This window comes from Larus michahellis, chromosome 3 (assembly GCF_964199755.1).
Source record: "Larus michahellis chromosome 3, bLarMic1.1, whole genome shotgun sequence".
NCBI classification, from domain to species: domain Eukaryota; kingdom Metazoa; phylum Chordata; class Aves; order Charadriiformes; family Laridae; genus Larus; species Larus michahellis.
Genome location: NC_133898.1, coordinates 105,310,287 through 105,330,189, shown reverse-complemented (window position 1 = coordinate 105,330,189; position 19,903 = coordinate 105,310,287). Strand labels below are relative to the sequence as shown.

Here is a 19,903-nt window from a genome sequence, read left to right as displayed (position 1 = left end):
TATAGGGTAGAAGAGCACAACTCTGCACCTGGAGTACTGTGTCCAGTTCTTGTCCTGGCAATTCAAAAAAGATGTGTACAGACTGGAGATTGTCCAAAGAAGGGCCATGAAGATGATCAAAGGGCTGGAGAACCTGCCCTCTGAGGAAAGACGGAAGGAGTTAGGTTTCTTTTCCCTGGAGAAGAGAAGGCTTAGGGGGGACCTCATCACAGTATTCCAGTGCTTAAAGGATGGCTACAAAACAGCGCTCTCTTCACGGGAGAAGACAAGGGGCAATGGGTACAATTTGCACTGGGAGAGGTTTCATCTTGTTATATGAAATAATTTTTTTACAGTGAGAACAATCAATCACTGGAGCAATCTCCCCAGGGACGTGGTGGAGACCCATCACTGGAGGTTTTCAAGATGTGTTTGGACAGGGTGCTAGATAGTCTCCTCTAGGCTCCCATTCCCACAAAAGGTTGGACCCTTTGCAACCTGGGCTGTTTGATGATTCTATGATTCATATGGACGCCCAATCAATGTAAATATCTGTCAGGGAAGAGAGCATTAGATTTTGGGAAACTGGCTGTCATTTTGAAGGAGAGAGGAATGACGTGCTCAAGTGAAGAGGCAGGGGATGAGCAGGTGTAGCTCCCTCAGCTGAGGACCACCTCTCAGTCCCTATTGACTTTCAAACGGCCTTTTCTTTCTGTCACCAAGGGGTGAGCACATGATTCACGTACAGCCCTGTGAAAATCTCCCTCTCAGATAAATATTTAGCAGCACACCAATCCTTCAAAATGGATTGGAGGGAACTGGCTTTTTGCAAGAAGTATGAGAAATGTTTAAAAATTACCACTTCTGTACCTGATCAGGCAATGCTTATAAGAGTAAAGGCCCAAGGTTGCACAGGACAAGTCTTCTTTAATGTCCAACTTCGGGCTCAAGCCAATTTAATTTTTTCCTGCACCTAAATGAAGTTTTCTTAAAATCACTAAATGTTGTTGTTGTGTTGGAAGTGTCAGCCTGCAATAATCACTTGCTGGTCTGCAGGCTCCTAGGTAAGCAGAATATTTAAAGGGAATCTTTGTTATTTTTTAAATTAAATCAGTGGTGTTTACCTCACCATCCCATCTCCTCCTCATTGGAGTTTGTATTTGATTAATAGCAGCATAGTGGGAATTGACATTCTATGAATGCAGCAGACTTTCAAGGTTGCTATGGAAAAGCGCTTTTCTCCCAGACATCATCCCAGCTGCTTTTATTTCTAGAAGACAGTTTGTTTCTCTCTTTTGAACTTGGATATTTAAATGCTGTACTTGTGTAGGTGTATTGTGGTTGATCAACGTTCTGCTATCTGTGATCCAGAACAATTGCTTCAGTGTAGAAGAAGAAATCAGAAGCAAACAAACCAGCTCATTAGTGCTGTGCTACAAATTGGACTTCCTTGTTGGGAAAATATTAATGCTTAATATTATTGTGTCTCCTTTGCATATTCCTTTATAGCATTGCTCGGGCTTTATGAGCTGTTTTAATCACATCATACTTAGGTGACATTTCTATCACTTTGGACTTGGTTTGATAATGCCTGCAGAAAATGCCTCAAGTTCTTGCTCAGATGGTCTTTAAAGAAAGTAATGTCTCCCAAAGCACTTCAGAAGGATCATAACTTGGTAATCAATTGCTTTCTTCGAAGCCATTAAATTAGCAACAGAATATGAAGGTAGCTCAGGCTCAACAGGAGACACAGCAGCGTGCACTTAACACAGAGATTTCTAAAGTCTGGCACTGCCTGGAAGGAACTCTGCTCCCCACTCCTGCAGAGACAGCTCTTCCAAAGGAAAAAAATGAATTGATTACCGTGTCACTCCTTTTTGCCTGGGTAGTTAGGCAATTTTGAGAGCCTTGCTGGCCTGTTTCCACTAGGAGAAGCTGTTGCTGGTAGGACCCTGGTATTTCTTTGGTGTATCATTTAGAAAACATGCACACAAAAAGTTGTTTTCTTGAACGCGACAGGATCAAGCCCCAGCAGGTACTTTCCACACTTAGAAATCGAAATGTCCTTCCCAGTGAATGCTGTGTGTCCAGGTTTCCTCTTGGAACATATTTACAGGCGCTTCTGTTGCTTTCTGCCTTCTCCTTTATACAAGCTGTCTCTGCTGGGATAGCTTAAACCAGTCTCAAGTACCAAAAAGTGCTTTAAAATGCTTTGTCTTCAGTCTTATAAGTCTCTACATAATATAAAACTTGAGTTCAGTCTTATGCCTGCCTTTCTAGGATGGTTTCATCTAGTATTCTGCATAGTGCATTTCAGGCAGATGTTTTTAATACATAAAGCAATATCAAATATAATAGAAATTCTGGCCCTAGCTAACAATTCATTTCTGAAAAGTCTTTATCTTTCCCTTCTGCATCTTCAGATCAATATGTGAACACACATCTTAGGAGAACAACCAAAGGAAACACAAAACCCCAAATACTACAACACTCCTAGTATCTGCCTCTAATGTCTTTGTTGTGAAGGGGATTCTTTGACATGCCCCACGATGATGGGGGCAAGCTTGCCGTAGCTTGGAGGCTGCTTCTGATGTTGGGATGGCATTGGATTTGGACTGGATACAACTCCATTTCTAGGGGAATTTGAAAATGTAGAAAATGGGAAGGTTAAAAAATAGTCTCTATTAATGATTTGGCAAATGGGAACTGCAACTTGGGGACATGCCTTTGCCTGTAATATAGTAATAAAAACAAAAGACAAAATTACAAAGAGTAGAAGCCGCTCAGAAGTGGCTTAACAGCAAAAGCAAAAATATATTATTAAGCGAAAAATATAAAACAAGATTTGGTGGGCATGTAACCTGTATGAGAAACAAAAATGATACTTTTTATTGAAGCTGGTGAGAAAACAAAGGCTGAAGGAAAAAAAAATCGTAATGGAAACTAGGCCAAAACGCCTGCAGCTGTAGAGAAATTTGTAACTTAGTTCTCACTGAACACAGATGTTTCCGGAGAGTTTCGTCTGCTTTTTTAGATTGTAAATAACTCTTCTGAGGTATCAAGGAAAAGTAAACAGTGATCTGACAAACCTTTGGAAACTCTACGTTTTACAGGACAAATTGGTACAATTAGAATTCACTTAACTTTTATTGCAGGTATTGATATAATGTGTATTCTGAAGTATGGCCTTAATTAACTCCACTTCCAGTTATGTTAGAAAAACGTATAAACGTATAATTAGTTCTGGTGAAATTCCAAGTATGTACTTAGAGCTTGAATTAAAGAAGCCAGTATTTACCTATATTACAGAAATGTTAATGAACTTCAAGGCATTAGCGTGTTTCTTTCTTTTTGGCAAAGTGTTCTGAATTTTGATGAAGAGGTCATATATGATAAATTGTAAATTACAGTACTAGCTTTCTCTTTTTCTTAATTAAACAGTGCCTGTCATTTTAGTAGTTCTATGGTAGGCAGAATAGGATCTTAACAGAAATTTTAATATAATAGGTGACAGTTACACATGTATACTCTTGAAAATTCAGTCAAAGTTTGTGGTTTGGAATTAAAGTAGCTAAGGTCAAAGATCTCTGTTGCATGAGAAGCTTACTCAGAAAACAGGTTTACAGCTAATCTGGGAAGAAAATATGCAGGGGGAAGGTCGGCTCTGAAAATCAAATCCATTTAATTTCCCACTCTCACCTGGAATGAAGTTAAAATTCTTCATCTGTTATCAGTCAATGAGCAATAAGCCCCTTCCTGGGGCAGGGAAGCATCGTCTCTTCTAAGCAATGACTCGATTTCTGTGAGTCCATAAATAGTTCACAGCCGCTAAACTGAGGGAAATTTCAAACACTTGTGTTGTTGGAAATTCTGAAAGATTTGTTTGCTTCCCAATACAAGTGAAAATTTGAAAATATTCAAATACTCCAGAAATCAAAATGCATCATTTCAGTTATATGAACTAACCCAAAGCAGATAAGTGCTAATCTGTGTGATTAGAAGATGTTTGTCTACTCTGCTGCCTTACTCTGTGGGGGTGTGGTTGCGTGCATCTCCTTCCCTGCAGCTCCACTCAGAGATAAGGAATCCCTTCTGCAAAGCTCTGTAACTTCTCCAGTCTCTGGTATTCAGATACAAATCTTTCAGTCTCACTCCACTCTGGTGCCCTCCAGGCCTGTGTCCTGTGAGAACCTGTCAGGGAACCATGTCTGCGTGCAAGTTGTCCCTCTTGCGCAGATACTTATCAGCGTCTGGACAGATTTTTGAAATCTTGAAGTTAAAAATGCACAGGTACAGTCGTGTATAAGAATGATTTGCAAGTCAGTCAGGATGTTCTATTGCATATGTTGGTGAAGACACATTACAAATCTTTGTCGTGATCACTGTTTCTACTTTACATTTCCTTTTACAGAGGGGTGAAAGGGGTGAAAGGTTTGTGTGCTTAACTGACTGAATTTTTGAAATGGATTTTACACTGTGTCATTTCAGAGAGACTATAGACAGCATAATTATAAATTGTCCCTTTACAAGATCTATTTTCTCTCCCCTTAGTTGACTGTAGTCCTTGCTCTGCTGCTGTGGGTGTTTTACCATTTATTGGTACCCTAGATTTTATGTTCTTGTACTCAGAAAAAGTGTTTTATAGAAAAAAATTGTTTTATAGAAAAAGTTTGCTGGTTATGTGTGGATAAATAAACATTTTTAGTCATTGAGAAACTAGTAATTTTTCCTATTGTGAAGGAATGACTCTGTGTTTCATAAAAGTCTCGAGTACCTGGTTTATTTTCAAAGTGGATTAAAGACTTACTGGAGTAGTTTGAAAGAATAGTGTATATGTGAATGTTCTCTGGTTACTATAGTTGAAACATTCTCATTTCTTATGTACATTATCTCTCACTCTATCCAAAGAGTTTTAAACCTGTGTCTCAATTAGCAAAGGTCGTGGTCCCCCTAGAGAGTGACTTACCTTTATGAAAAAGGTCTTACATTGAGAACACCTCAGAAAGCTTTATATTAGTTCAGAGGCAGCTGTGATTCATAGCACAATAAAGATAAACTGACCTTTTAAAGGCAAATATGTCTTGCCGATCACTCTACAGAGCTAAATGAACAAAGGTCTAACTAAGATGTTATATAACCGCCTCTTTTCGAAGCCTTGACTGAGTCTGTAAGAGGTTCTTTTGGCCAGGTATATAATTTCCCTTTGAACTTACATGCTGCAGATACTTATATATTGTCAAGATATTCATGTCTCCTCAGTACAATTGTTGCAGCCACAAATGCAGAATTGCCTGGTTTGCTCTTTTGCCGTTCTTAAAAATAATAAAGGAAGTGTCACCTTACCAGAAAACTGAGTGATATCTGGAAAAGTTAAGAATTGTGAATTAACCTTGTAAGAGTAATGCAGACTTTTGTAACTGGCAAAGGAAACAAGAATAGAAAGTATAAGAGTAATATTGTCGTTTTCCACCAGAAACAGATGCAATCCTTTTACATATGTAGAAGAAAACAGGGCTTCTTGCCAGCTGCTTTGACCTGCAGATGAAAGACTGCCAGTGACAGAGCTTGATGAGGTCTCACTAAGACAACACACCCGTAAAAAGTACAGAGTCCAAACTGCATTCACAGTTCAGATTCCTATGTGACTCTGAGGGATGATAGTCACACTGTGTCTTATAAGGAAGGGTTAATGCCACCTCATTCTGCCTTCTTTGCATTCTGGTACTTTTAAGTTGACTGGCTGGTACTCTGGTGTTGGTAGAAAGATGACCACCTTTCACCTGTGCTTAGGGCCGTAAGTTGTTCTATGATTCATGTACAAGGCTGAGTTTAATCAGGTAGGCTATCTGTCCTGTTAAGTGTCGTCTGAACACCCTGGGCTGACCACCATGCAGAGAAGACAACATGGAGATGTCAATGCCTTCCTTTAGTACTTGCACAGACAGTGAGAGACCTGATTACAGTGCTCATCTCGCCCTGTGGAGATTCAAACTTCTCTCTCTTCCAAAAGAGTCCTGTCCTTACCCACTGAGCTGCAGAAAGCAAGTTCACTGGGACAGCAAGTGGCTTATGTGCTCCATATTCACTGAAGTACTCCTTAAAGTTCTTTATAAATGCAGCCATATGTGAATTCCTTAAGACTAGACCCCATATCATGGGAAAAACAGGTCTCCAGACACCTGATTAGTAATGTATAGACTCTTCTAAGATAACTTCAGGGGGCTTATGTCAGAGACGCTTTGTGAAAACAGAGAACTGTATCTTTTTCAGTTTTTCTCCATGTCTTCATCCTGTATTAATTTTTTTACCCCACAGCTTATCAGTGAAGTCCTTGTTTGCCTCTCATTTGTCCTCTTTCAATTAAGCCTCTCCAAAATAATCAGTGTTAAGAGTTTCTGCACAGAAAATACATATAATTTTCCCTCTCTATGGAGACCATTATACATATTGTCTCGTTAGTTTGATAAGAGGATGGTATCAAAATAAAGGAAGCAAATATATTTCTTGGACAAAAAAAAAGATTACTTTTGTCAGCTCAAAGGAGGGACTTGAGACCTCATACTCAAGGAAAAACGTAAGGCAAAATCATGACTCCGAGAGGCAGTCCAGGATAACACGTTAGGCAACGAATACCATGAAGAAAAGCCAGGGCAAGGTAACACAATAAAAGTGCATTTTTCATGGGTTGGCTTTCTGTGCAATTTGAGAAAAGGAGCTATCGCATTCTCGGATCACCACCTGACTAGGGAGCTTTTCTTTCTTGCAAGCAGTGGACAATTCTTCTCAGAGAGCTTAGCCTCCCATCAGAAAGTAATCAGAAAATGATCAATACTTTCCCTCTTCTCTTTGTGATTGACCCTTCTTACCTGGAATACAGAGGTGCCATATTCTCGTGAGGCAATAGGTAACTCAACTCTAGGGTTGATGTCAATGAAATAATATTGCCAAGATACCGCAGGTATTGCTAGAACTTTGTACCTGTGGATCACCGAGGATTGCCCATCCTCGGTAGCTGCAGGATGCTGGGTTTGGAAATGGGACTTCTGTCTCCCATGTAGGCCATTAAACACCTCCTGTGGCTGTTGTGAAGAGCTGTGCTGCAGCGATGGGGTGGTGTGAGGTCTTGGGGCTGCCTCGGCAGCTGTGCGGGCTGGAATGGAGAGCCAGGTGTGTAGCAGAGGCAGAGATATTGTTGCTGAGAGGATCTAGGGCAAAAGCAATATTTTCTAAGCAACATGTTATTTATTTACTATTTGATCTGAACACCAAAACAAAATAATGCCTTTGATACATTGAAAATAGCAGGATTCTTCCAACTTTGTTTTTGTTCAACCCTAAAATGCCTAAACCCCAATACTTGCAGGAGCCCTTGCTCTAAAGAGGCTGTCTCTATGCTACTGTATAGGTAAAACCTCAGAAGTTTATGATCTTAACATTTCCTTTATAGCCTCCAGCTTATCTATTTACCTGTAGTCTAATTAAAATCTTATTGAAATTGATAGAGTTCTCCATTTGAGTCACATCGTTTCATTACATCACATCACTTTATTACTCAGATGCGCATCACGTACTACTCAAAACACTGGAAAATTACTGAGATCGAAAACGTCTTTCTACACATACTGATTACTGTAATAGAACATTTTTTTAGTTAAATGTTTGTATGATTTATGTCTATAAAATTTAAGATTAAGGAGAGCTCTTTTGAAGGAGATTTAAGAAGCCAGATATTCAAATCGACAGAAATACGGCTGCAGTTTTAAATAAATTTATGTGTATTATCTCATACTAAATGTATTATAAGGCAGGTGCCCTTGCTGTGATTTTTACTTGAGACGCCTCTTTCGAATTGGAAAGTGATTTATCCCTTCCCCACCCTTTTAATTATGGGAATATGATATAACAGAATACAGGCCATATCTTGAAATAGATTTTCATACAGACAAGGAGTAGTAAGGGAGAGCCTGTTCAACAGGCAGCCTGTTGGACACAAATGGGATCTTGTCGCCTTGCTATCTTTTGCATGGCTGAGGGTATTGACTTCCATTATTAAACTTTTGTGATATTTTATACAGAAATTGAACTAATAACAGCTTTCTTTTTCCTGTTTTTAACCTCATGCTTTCTCCAACCTGTGACACCTTGGCTCGGCAGCCCAGTCATCCCATAGTGCCTATTCCAGAAAATGAAACACTCAGCTCTAAGGAGGTAATCAGTTGACATTCAATGGGTTTAAGCATTTGCATGCTAGCTTTGTCTTTTATTTATGTAGCTTGTGTAGAGTTGAGCAAAATGTGCTGCGCTGTGAGATGAGCAAAAATGTGCTGAGCTCCCAAATCTGCTTTTGTCCAGTGCACAAACTAGATAAACATTAATTATTCTTAATGATTAATGAAGAAAAAAAGCAGAGCTGTTTTGCAGACTATGTTGCGTTTGTGAATTTGGAGTAACACTAACATTTACATTTCGGGTTCATGATACGTGCCGTTGGGATGTTAGCAAGTGGGATTTATGAAATTATGCAGTTAGCCCCACCTAAATCACGCATTCCACAATTTGCCGTCACTGGTATGGCTTCTGTTTTAAATACCAGATAAAGCAACTACCAGAAGCACCTAGGGTAATTAGTTATTGAGAATTTCGTAAAGGACTATCAAGAAAACAGAAAAGAACTCATAGTGCAAGTTTGCTCAGAAACAAAATTCAGTGCCAATTTTATTTGACTCTGAAGAAGGACACACAAATCTCCTTGAAGTCTAAATTCAGTGGCCAATCCCCTCTTACCTTTACATATCTGAACTCTAGGACCATAGTAATTACCACCCTAGATAATTCATTCAGTGAGAACTGAAACGATCTGCTGCACATCATCAATTTTCTCTTGAGATGGAGCATATAAAAATTAAAAAGGTTCTGCTGGCACAGGCAAGTCTTTTTTCCAACAAGGTCATGAATGTGAAGCTGAATTGTAGCCTCAGTGTTGAAATAAACATATCTACTTTAATTAACTATCATATTCTTTGCTGTAGACTTTGGATTGTAATGGAAAGTCTTTAGTTAAAGGACATTTTCAATATTATTTTAGAAATACACATAAGAAGGCCTAACTTACTACCAATAAGAGCAGTATGAGTACATTTATGACATGAAAATGAATTTTTTACTACTGAGACCTCTTTTCGTTACCAGGCACATGCTTATAATTATTTCACAAGTTTTTTGATGAGTTTAACAATATAGATAGGAACGGTAATTAAATTTTTGTAACATAGTTTATTTTTAATTTATTATTTTAAAATTAGATTCTAGTCTTGCTAAAAGCAGCAAAATGAGCATTCAAATGAAATGGATGTTTGCCAATAATTGCTGCCAAATGAGTAACTTTTTTGTTGTTTTGAAAAATATGGAGAGTTTTGAGGTCAAGCCCTCCACAGGTTGGAAGCAGAGAGTTTGACTGAATTCTGAGTTTGTTGACAGCCTGTCAGTATATCCTCACAGTTAATCTCAGTTTCCACTTGAAAAAAAACAAAACAAAAACATTAAAAAAAAAGTCAAAGAAAGGAGAAAAAGAAAAAAGGTAGACATCTCACTTTTTGGGTGGCTCAACGGACTCCTGTTCTGCACCAGGAGTTTATGAGACATGAACCTACCCTCTTATTCTCATGTGCATCCCCTGTCTCTCTGCAGGGGGTCAGGGACTTAGAACTACTTCATATCTTTTTTTGTTTGAATCTTCATCACAGCCTTCCAGCCTTCTTTTTTTCTTGCCTTTGACCTTTCTGCTTGTTTCTACACCATCGATCCCCTTTCCTCTGCCTCCCAGGAGCACCTTCTTCGTTCTCTTAAAAGCAGTTGTTTTGGTTTCTGCTGTGGATCTATCCAAAGGAAGCCCCAAGATGCCTTCACAAAATGAAGTTAGACAGCAAATACCTTGCTGAGCTTCTCAGATAGGTTGTTTTTTCCATCTCATCTGCAAAGCTTCTGAAATATTATTGAAGTAAAGGTATTTCATTAGAGGGTGGTGCGAGGGATTGAATAGTTCTCAGGATAAATTTGTTATTGAGATGACACAGATTTGCACTACATCAGGAACTCTAAAATGTGTATATATATATACACATATATGTATATATATGTATTTGTATAAGTGTGTGTGTATATATATGTATGTGTGTATACATATACAGCCTCTGATGATGCAGCTTATTTTCCTGTATTTGAAAATAAGAGAGGAAAGCAAACAGCTAGATCCCCATCTCTCACGCTTCTTCTTTACAATTTACACATTGAGGGAAAGCTTTGCAGATCTAATGGAAAGACAGATCTTTTCAAAGAGAACTCTTTAAAGAAACAAGACACATAATTTAACTGATGCGTTATTAAGATTAGTTCAGAAAGTGAAGCATTTTATACTGACATAGTAAAGTCAGACTACTGTGACTGAGATATTCTTGAAAACAGGTTGTAGCATGCGCCAAATTGACAATGACAGCAAAAGTGCAAGATTCCTTTGTTTGAGGCCAACTTGGCCAAAGCAGATAAACTATATAGCACTGTCTTCTAAAAGTGTCCTTGTATTTTAAAAAAAACAAACCACTTTGAACAGAATTTCTGTCAACCAATTTATTAAAAAGCTTAAATGTACTCCAACAGTTGGAACATTTGTACTCTAGGAACTGTTTATACTGAATTTATAGTTTATGACTTTACATAACCCACAAGTCTCCACCTAATTTAAAAAGCCATTTTTATTGCTGAAGTCCTGTTTAGATGCTGAACTGATTAGGAAAAATTCTGTAAAGTTGTGAGCCCAAAATTACTCTTACTGCTGTAGTAAGAACCTTAGATCTTTGCCCTGTAGTCTCTGCCCTCACCAACGTGCTCTTTGTCTGAAATTACGTATAGGCTCATGCTTAACAACTTCTCCCACAATGTTCCTCTCTCAGAGATAAAAATGCAGTGAGAAAAAGTCAGTGTGATTTATGCAGTTCCAAAAAAGAATGGGTGGGCAGATGCTCTGTGAAACGTAAGCACCTCCTTGACCTCTAGGAAGGAGCGAGAGGAGGGAAAGAAGGGAGTGAGAGGGGGAAGAAGAGGGGAATAAGGAATTACTTAGTAATTTGTATTGTTTTCCTCAAAGTGAAGTATTCACTGGGGAAAAGAAAAGGAATTACCTTTGTATTCAGAAGAACAGCATTCTATCCTTCACGCAACTTTAGCTTCATTCTGTAACAGTATGAAGCGAATGAGATCTGTCACTTCCCTGTGAAACCAGGAAAACACATAAGTGACATTCTCCTCCTTGTGAAATCCTTCTCTTCAGTCAGTGCTTTTACCTACTGTCTTCTGATCCCTACTGTGTCCTTTCAAGTAAACCTAGTGTTTGCGTAGGATATGATGTGTGAATGACAATCATTCTCAGAATTGTAACAAGTCAGAATATTTAGAGAGAACATGGGGTATACGTACTTGTGTAGTCGTAAAAAGACTTTGCATGCAGGTGCTAAAAGTATGTACTCATTACCCTTATTCACATATGACTTGCAAAATTCCAAGTCTATTATATAATTACTTTAGGTTCATATAAACTTCTGCTGCATCTTTTACTCTGTCTTATCTGTTTGTTGTTCCTGAAAGATCTGCAATAATTATTTGAGATAATAATAGTATCTGTAAGGTCAACATTCATAAAAAGACCCCACGAGAAAAAGCTGATTCCGTTGACTTCAGTGGCAACAAGATTTCACTGGATGTCTTTTGTGCAAATTTGTGAGAGTTTTAGTGCAAGAAGCTCCCTTTCTTTTTTTTTTTTTTTTTTTTACAAGGGGAAACAATCTGCTCTGCTCCACTTTAAACAAGTTTAATAGCAAATGTTCTTGAAATTTGAAATTTGTTCTTAGAATTTGAAATTTGAAAAATGTCAATAAGGTCCAAAGTTCTGTTATACATTGCTCTTAATCTTTATTTACTTAAGGAGCGTCCCTGGTCAGAGGTGAACGTTAGTATTAATCATTGATAGATTCTACATATAAGAAGAATTTTATTCTTCTTTATTCTTCATTTTATGAAAGAGTCCTTGTACTAAAGAATTTATGTAAGGGGTTTTACGTTAGACCAAAGCTCCAACCCAAATGGCATTATCAGAGCAGAGTGATGTTCTTCCAGTTAAAAATATTGTCACGGTACTCTGGATTTACAAAGAAAATCTCAGAGTTTACAAAATTCCCCCACAAAGTTTCTTGATACCATGATCGCTGTGAAGTGGGGATGGATGAGCGTGGGCTGTGTCCATAGCAGAGGCCCACCCTTCCCTGCCTCTGGTGGGAAGGTACAAGGGCAAGGTACAGTCTGCCTTCTCCTCCAGGTTATCCTGACAGCAGGAGGGAGGCTGTTGTTAGTGGTTAGATATTCTGTAATGACCCAGCTCTCACGTACTTTTCAATACCTTTTGAACTTGTAAATAAGATGCGAGTCAAAGCAAGAACATGGTAGATACCTAATGAAACTAGAGAGACCCGTATCGGAAGCTGCTCCTACTCAAATGTCAACTCCTTTGTTTGAGCACCACCTTCTTCCATTTGGTGCTGGGAGAGGTCCTTCCCTGCATGCAGATGTGTTGGCACAAAAGACTGCATTGCTCCTTGGGCTCTCCACCTGTCACATCACGGATGCACTACTCACTTTTTACTTTCAGTCCCGCATAAAATTACAGCCCCATCTTCCAGACAGTGGAGACCTGGTGTACACTAGTATGGCAGAGCATCGCTGCCAGCTTCGTAGCGAGAGCATACGTGTGTTAGGCTCTCACACAGTCAGCATCTCTTCCGTTCCCACACCTGGAATGGAGGGTCAGCATGGTTTTTGCAGCACTTCTGATTTTCAGGGTTTACAAATTATCTAATGAACTAGAGGGCATTAGGCAATTCATAAAAAATGCTGCACAGACTGAGACTAAGCGTAGAGATTAAGGCAGCAAACAATAAGGCAAAGAGCAACAGCAATACATATAAAAAAAGCTCTTGGATGATACAAATTAGAAAATACTTTTATGTCACTTACTTCCAAAATGAGAACTGTTCCGACTTGACCTGTGATCTTCCAAAATATTTTGGAAAAAGATGAACAATACACCTCTTAAATGATAGGCTCACCACCCTTAGTTTGTTTTGACCAAACCAAGGACTGCAGCCCCAGGCTCTCTCCAAATCTTCATAACAGTTCATTTAACTGAAAAGTTAATGAACCTGCAAATGAGCATCAAAAGTAGGAATAACTACTGCTTTTACTAAAGGAATAAGAACTTTAAGTGTTAGCTGTAACAAATTCTTTAACCTCCTAAATGGAAGAGCCACTAAAAGGGAATAGTAAACTGCAGTCTTCTGACATTTGTAAATAGAAAGATAGGTCCAAACAATGCACATTTGTAAATTCTCGAATAAAACTTTTAAATATCAGCAGACACACTTTCTATTTACTTAATTCTTTAAGATCGCTTTAAAATTTTTAATTTTTAATACTCTATATGTATGACAGGGAATTTATACTTGCAGCAGGTGTTTGTGTAATACTTTTGGCCAGCTTCAATATCTCCATGTTTTAAGTAAAAAGTTTCAGTTATAGAAAGGGCATATTAGATCACCATGCATTAACAAGGAAAAAACATTTTATGCACTTGTAGGATTTTGTTTCTAATGTGATCACTACAAAAAGAATTACTGTAAATGTATTACTTATATTGTAAATTTACATTAAAAAGTCTGAAAGGGTAGTAATATAAATGTGATAGAGAGAAAGTGTGAAATGCCATTATGTCATTTAAACTGCCGTTGTAATGTAATTCTATTTGGCTTTACGAAAAAACTGTTGTATTGAGTCCCCGTTAAGTAATAGCAGGAGTACTGTCTAATAGTTTTAGAGGAAAGAGCTTGCCCTGAACAGGTAGTCAGAACACAGTAATAGTTTGATGAAGGCTTTTTAATTATTCAGTACTTAAATAACACCTATGTCATTAGAATCACAGAATCAGACAAAAATTAGTTTTAGTGTTTGACCACTCTTATGATAAAAAATATTTTTCCTTATTGCTAGTTAAAATTTCTTCACTTGTTGCCTCATTCCTTTGACCATGCAAAGCTGAGCTGCCTATAAACTCTGCTTAAATAGCGGTAGAGGGAAAATAGATACTCCTTAGCCTATTCTTCAGGTTAAACAAGCCCTGTAGCCTCCGCCCATATGGCATATTCCTTTCCCAGAAATCAAGGAACTCTCACAACCATCCTGATGGTTCTCTATTGGGTTTCTTCTGTTTGCGTGACAACCCTTTTCTATTGGAAGGGCTCAAAAATGGAAACTATGTTCCAGATGCAGCCTCACTAGTGCCCAGCTGAGGGGAACAACAACTTCCCTCAACCTGCTGGCTATGCTCTAATTAATGAAACTATATATGAGGTTACCCTTCATCACAACAAGGGTGGACTGACCCACGTTCAGTTTTTTGTCAATCAGACCTCAGGTTCTTCTCTGCAGAGCTGCTACCCAGTCAGTCAGTCCCTGTCCTGTATTGTTGGTTGGGGTTGTTCACTTCCTCCGCTCACCTAGTCCTCCACCAGGTGCAGGATTTTGTATTTGCCTTTGCTCACAAAGCTCCTGCTAACCCATTCCCACAGTCTGGCAAAGTTCTCCAGAATGGAAGCTATGTCCTCAGCATATCAGTCTCTCCCTCCTCTCCGAGTTAATAATATCTATGGACTTCCTGGACATGTAGACTCTCCTAACACCCAGGTCCCCAGTGGAGATGTCACCCTAGCATCCTCTGAAATGCCACCTGGAACAGAGACTTGGACCTGTTGACTACTATCTTTTTACACCAGTGGTCCAGTCCACCACTCTGTAGTCCACCCTGCTCCTCAGTTTGGGTGCCAGGTTATTGTAGGAGACTGTGTTGAAATCCTTGCTAAGGTGGAGGAAAACAACATCCATGCCATGTTGCCCAGGGAAGCTGTGGATGCCCCATCCCTTGAAGTGTTCAAGACCAGGCTGGATGGGGCTTTGAGTAACCAGGGAGGTGTCGCTGCCCGCGGCAGGGGGGTTGGAAATAGATGATCTTTAAGGTCCCTTCCAACTCTAACCATTCTATGACTCTATGTTTATACAAAGTTGACCACATGCTCTGTCCTCCCTGGACATGGTTCAGAAAAGAATTGGAAACCCAACATGAGTCTGAAATGTCCCCTAATGTGCATTTAGCCAAGGTGATGCTTGTCTGTTGAAACTTCCTATGTGCAGTATACTTCGTCAAACAGCTCAATGCATGAAAAATTGTCCCCAGTTTAGTAAGTGTTGTTCTAAATTTACAGTGCAGGAAACCAACATTTTTAAAAGACAAGGTGCTGTATAAAGTTGTCCACCAGTTTACAGAACTGTGCCTGCTTAACATCCTGCAGTTTTTATTCTTCTCCTCACTTTGTTTTCACCTCTTATTTCCCTTTTTTCTACAGGTTGCCAATGAAAGAGGTTCTGTTTAGCTATGATGGTGAGTATTACTATTTTTATGACTTGATTACAGTCACACTTTGAATAACTACTTCTTTAGTGTCACTTTAAGACTTTTGTATGGTTTTGTTAAAAAAGATGGTAGCTATACAATTTAGTGTTTGGATAATAAGCCAGCTATGTTTGGTGAATGATTTTCTACTAATAATTACCAATACACAATAATTCCACTTCTTAACATCACAGAATATAGTCACAATTGAATTAATTTTAAGTGGGATGCAATTGAATAGTTGGAAGAAATTGAGGTATGGTCTGGAATTAGATTGTGAAGTAATATTGAAATAAGATTAATATAATTTTATATTTGAGTGCTTGAGAGCAGGTATAATGTAGTACTTAACAAGGTACTTAACTTTTTTTTTTGGTGTGTGTATGGTCGGACTCGGTGATCTCAAATGTCCCTTCCAACCATGAAGATTCTATGATTCTATAATTCTAAAGGAGGTCAGCAAATAGGTGATGTAGAAAAGGCTGAAATGTTCAATCCTTTTTTGTTGTTGTTTTGTTTCAGTCTTCACAAAAAGGGTTAATTATGACTAAAAGTTTATTTCTGTTATCATTAAGAATTTGGGAGTAGGATCATAGAGAGAAAAGGAAAAGAACACCTGAAGGTGTACTGAGGTAGATTAGAGTATTCAGGATGGCACAGCCTAATGAAACTTATCCTTAAAATACTTAACCAAAGCAATCTCTGAAACACTAGTGATTAGCAAGATGAGTACGTTCCCAGAAAACTGGAGAAAGGCAAACACAATGTCATATCTAACAAAGAAGGAAAGGAAAATCTAAAGAATTACAGAAAAGTCAGCATTTCCAAAACACTGGAACAAAGTATTAAACAAGCCATTTGTAGGCATCTGGAGGACAGTGAGGAGATAAGAGGACTTGCATAGGGACACATCAGAAACAAATCCTATCAAGGTGATCTCATTTCCTTCTTTGACAGCAAAATAGATATAGGGGATGTGTTTGATACAGCGTCTCTTCGACACAGTCCCACATGACGTAAGCAAGCAGAGCAGATACAGACTAAATTAAATTCACATAAGGTAGATGTGCAACTGATTGGAAAAGCTGTGCTCTGAGAGTACATTTGCTGCCAAAGCGGGAGAACATCTCACACAGGCTTCCACAACGCTGTCTTCTATCTCTAGCACTATAAAACATTGCCATTAATTACTTGCTTAATCACATGGACCGTAAGTTTACCAAATTTACAGATAAGGCCCATTTAGGAGGACTTGGAAGGCAGGATTAGAATTCAAAAAACGTTGCTTACGTTAGAGGAATGGCTTGAAATCAGTATGATAAAATTCATTGAAGACAAATGCAAAGAAATATGGATAGCATGGACAGAAAAGGAATGGCAATAATACTTCAGGAGAGAACCTGAGGATTACAGGGGATCACAAATTGAATCCAAGTTGAAGAGAGGATGCTCTTATGAAAAATGCCATTCCAGGGAAATGTTGAAGGGAGTGCTTATAATATGATGGAGGTAATTACTCGTCTCTGTTCAGTATTTGTGAAGAATCAGTTCCATGGGATGTGGGAAACAAATGGGAGATTTAGAAAAGATTTAAACATTTCAAGGTCTTCACACAAAAGAAAAGAAATAAGGGCAGAAGCACAACAGTTTATATATCTTCATAACAGACTCTTACAAAGGGATATTAGTCACTTCTCCATCCTTTCTGAGAGTAGGAGAAAAAGAAATGGGACTAAATTTCAGGAAAGAGATTCAGTTTAGAATTTGGACAGTTGCAGCTATGTGGAAATTTAAGTGCTAAAAAAGGTTTACCTCAGGCAAAGACAGACACGCATCTCACGAGGTAGGTTTGGTCTACCAGCTGTCATCTTCTCCCACAGCTGTAGCACTAACGAGGTGGCTGAATCTATCTTCAGGGCTTTTTTTTTTTTGAGTTACATTCATTAGCCAGATCATCAGGTTGTATAAATTAGGAAAACTAAGTGGTCTCAGTGCATGTTATACAGTTTACTAATCTGTATTTTTGACAACTTGCGTTCATGTGAAAACTCTTCTTTTGCAGCCCCAAATTAGGATCAAGAGCTAAAACCGTAGACTATTTCGAGGCCTGTTTCTATACTGAGACGGAATCCATGGCACAAATGTTATTTAAAGCACCATTTAAAAAAACCACAGTTGCTTCCAGTATGCTAATTGCAAAGCAGTAATAACAACGAAATATTCTTTCAAGGGATAATCTTACGTACTAGCATAATTAACCCCAGAGATACGCACACGGATGTGCCATATTGAAGTATCATTTCTTGAAGTGCTTGCTGTTTTAAGAGATGCCCAATATAACACAGCATATTTTCTTTAGAAATAATATAAATGTTGAAATTAAATAAAGCTGTATTTTTGTTGCAAAGTGCTTGTTGTTATTTCTTATTGTTACTCCTGTAAATCTAGCTTCACATATTTGAAATAGCTGAGAACGAATGCCAGCATCATTGGGAAAGGAATGCTATCACACTCTTAACCTTGGTCACATTTTGCCACCACACAGACACTTATGTTTTGTGAAATGCTCCAGGAATTATTCACGTTTGTGTCAGCACCCACAGCAATCAGCATGCACAGCGATTCTTCCCTGACACGCAATATTCACAGCCCTTTTGGCCAGGCAGGGTCGGTGCCGGCTGGGGAATGCAGGCAGAGTTCCCAGCCGCACTCCTGGCACACGGGGAAGAATCACTACTTTCCTCACCAGTTTATGCTGCTGGTTTTTTGACCCTGTGCTGCTGCCACACAATGTTGCCCGAGCCTGGATCTTAAATGCTTCCAAAATGCATTATAAAAGTCTAAGGAAGCTGACTGACTACGCTTGCATGAGTCAACTGCCTTCTCCCTGATCCCTTGATCCTTCGAACCTCAAATCACCCCACAGGTATGTATATGTTCAGGACCTTTGCATCGCAGCCCTGTCCTGGTGCGCAGCAGCGTTTTACCTCCTGACACACTGCTATGTGTTGCGGTTAAGATTAATAGTTTCATGAGAATTGCTGCCGCTTTCATTAAAATTAATGCGGCAAACTAATTTATAAAAGATTATTATCAGTTAAAACATTAAAATTAAAAACAGTATAAATGGAACAGCCCTTAGGTTACTCAGCCTCTTGCACTGTTGGACCTGGTGTAATTTCAGTCAGGCCCCCATTTAAACTGTTGAACTCTGGCACTGTGAATGCAGAAGAGAAGTTCAGCAATCAGTGAGTCTCTCTACGTAGGTAAAATATACATTTTTCTCTTGATACTGGAGCACACACGTCCTTTAGCATGTCATAAACCTGTTGATAGATATATGAAGTTTGGTTTTGCATTAGTTTCTTTTCTCAATTGAAAAATGATAGAAGTTAAGTGTGTACATCTTGTGGACAGCATACCCATTAACCAGACGGTGAAAAAAAATAATTGAGAAAAGCGTTTCAGTGAGTTCAAGCGACAGTTCCTGGGGACAGAAATCAACACATCTAGGTGAATATAACAAAAAAGTATTAAAAACTTTAAAAAGTAGATATAAATTCATACATACAAACACATCTATAAATATAAATATGTTATAAATATTGTACAACATGTAATTGGTCTACCCACGAAGGACCTAGTAGTATTTCTTGTTTTCAGGAGAGCACTGAAGTGGACAAAATTCGTATTTCGAAACTGTAATCCGTGTGATTCACAGAAGACTTAGTAACCTCTCCTGCCCCTGAGTTTGTTCACCTGCGTATACTTTAAAAAGCAGTTTCCCTATCTCTTCAAACAGCTTCCGTCTATGAATAGAAAATGAGAGCATATTGGCAATTACAGTCTAGGAAGTCTACCCTGAGAAACCACTGGAAAAAGTATGAAGAGAAAAAAAATCCTTTAAGGAGATATTATAGAGAGCAAAACTCAACACAAAAAATTGATTGCTTTTTCAGTAGTACTATAAAATTAATGGATCCTGCTTATTCAATAGAGTATTATATTTAGTCCAAGTTCTGATGCCTTTACCCTGCTTTTATCCCTTATTTTTCCAGTAAAATACGCATTCTTCTCAGGACTACAATGACCGCCTATGTTTAGTGAGGGCTTAAGGTCCCCTTTTTCCCTCTACCTCTCTCACAGTCTGATGCACAGTGTTCACCCCATCCTGTGCATTCTTGTGCTGTTTCTCTTGTTGCTATGTGCTACAACTCAAGCTGGCAAAAAAACTTATTAAAGTTGGCCCAAGTGGTCAGAAGGGAGATTTGCCTAGCCCTAGGGATGCATCTGGGCAGTGACATGGAATGGGCCATGGGAAGGAGGGTCAGGATTCATTACTTGAGAAAATCTGCTGCATCAGACTAAGGGCAGCCCTTG

At 38.7% G+C, this 19,903-nt stretch overlaps 1 protein-coding gene across 21 annotated transcripts in view; it reads left to right on the top strand.

Moving 5' to 3' along the window:
- Nucleotides 1-17,930, top strand: part of MLIP (muscular LMNA interacting protein) — a 116,191-nt gene extending 98,261 nt beyond the window's left edge. For 14 of the 21 annotated variants that reach the window (XM_074581591.1, XM_074581590.1, XM_074581593.1 and 11 more), the window contains 3 exons: nucleotides 8,134-8,187; nucleotides 15,477-15,511; nucleotides 17,586-17,930. In XM_074581591.1, coding sequence (XP_074437692.1) covers nucleotides 8,134-8,187; nucleotides 15,477-15,503 — 81 coding nt within the window. In that variant the 3' untranslated portion in view covers nucleotides 15,504-15,511; nucleotides 17,586-17,930. The remainder of the gene's footprint in view (nucleotides 1-8,133; nucleotides 8,188-15,476; nucleotides 15,512-17,585) is intronic. The other 7 variants (XM_074581596.1, XM_074581602.1, XM_074581600.1 and 4 more) reach the window with 1 other exon arrangement.
- The last annotated feature ends 1,973 nt before the right edge of the window (nucleotides 17,931-19,903 follow it).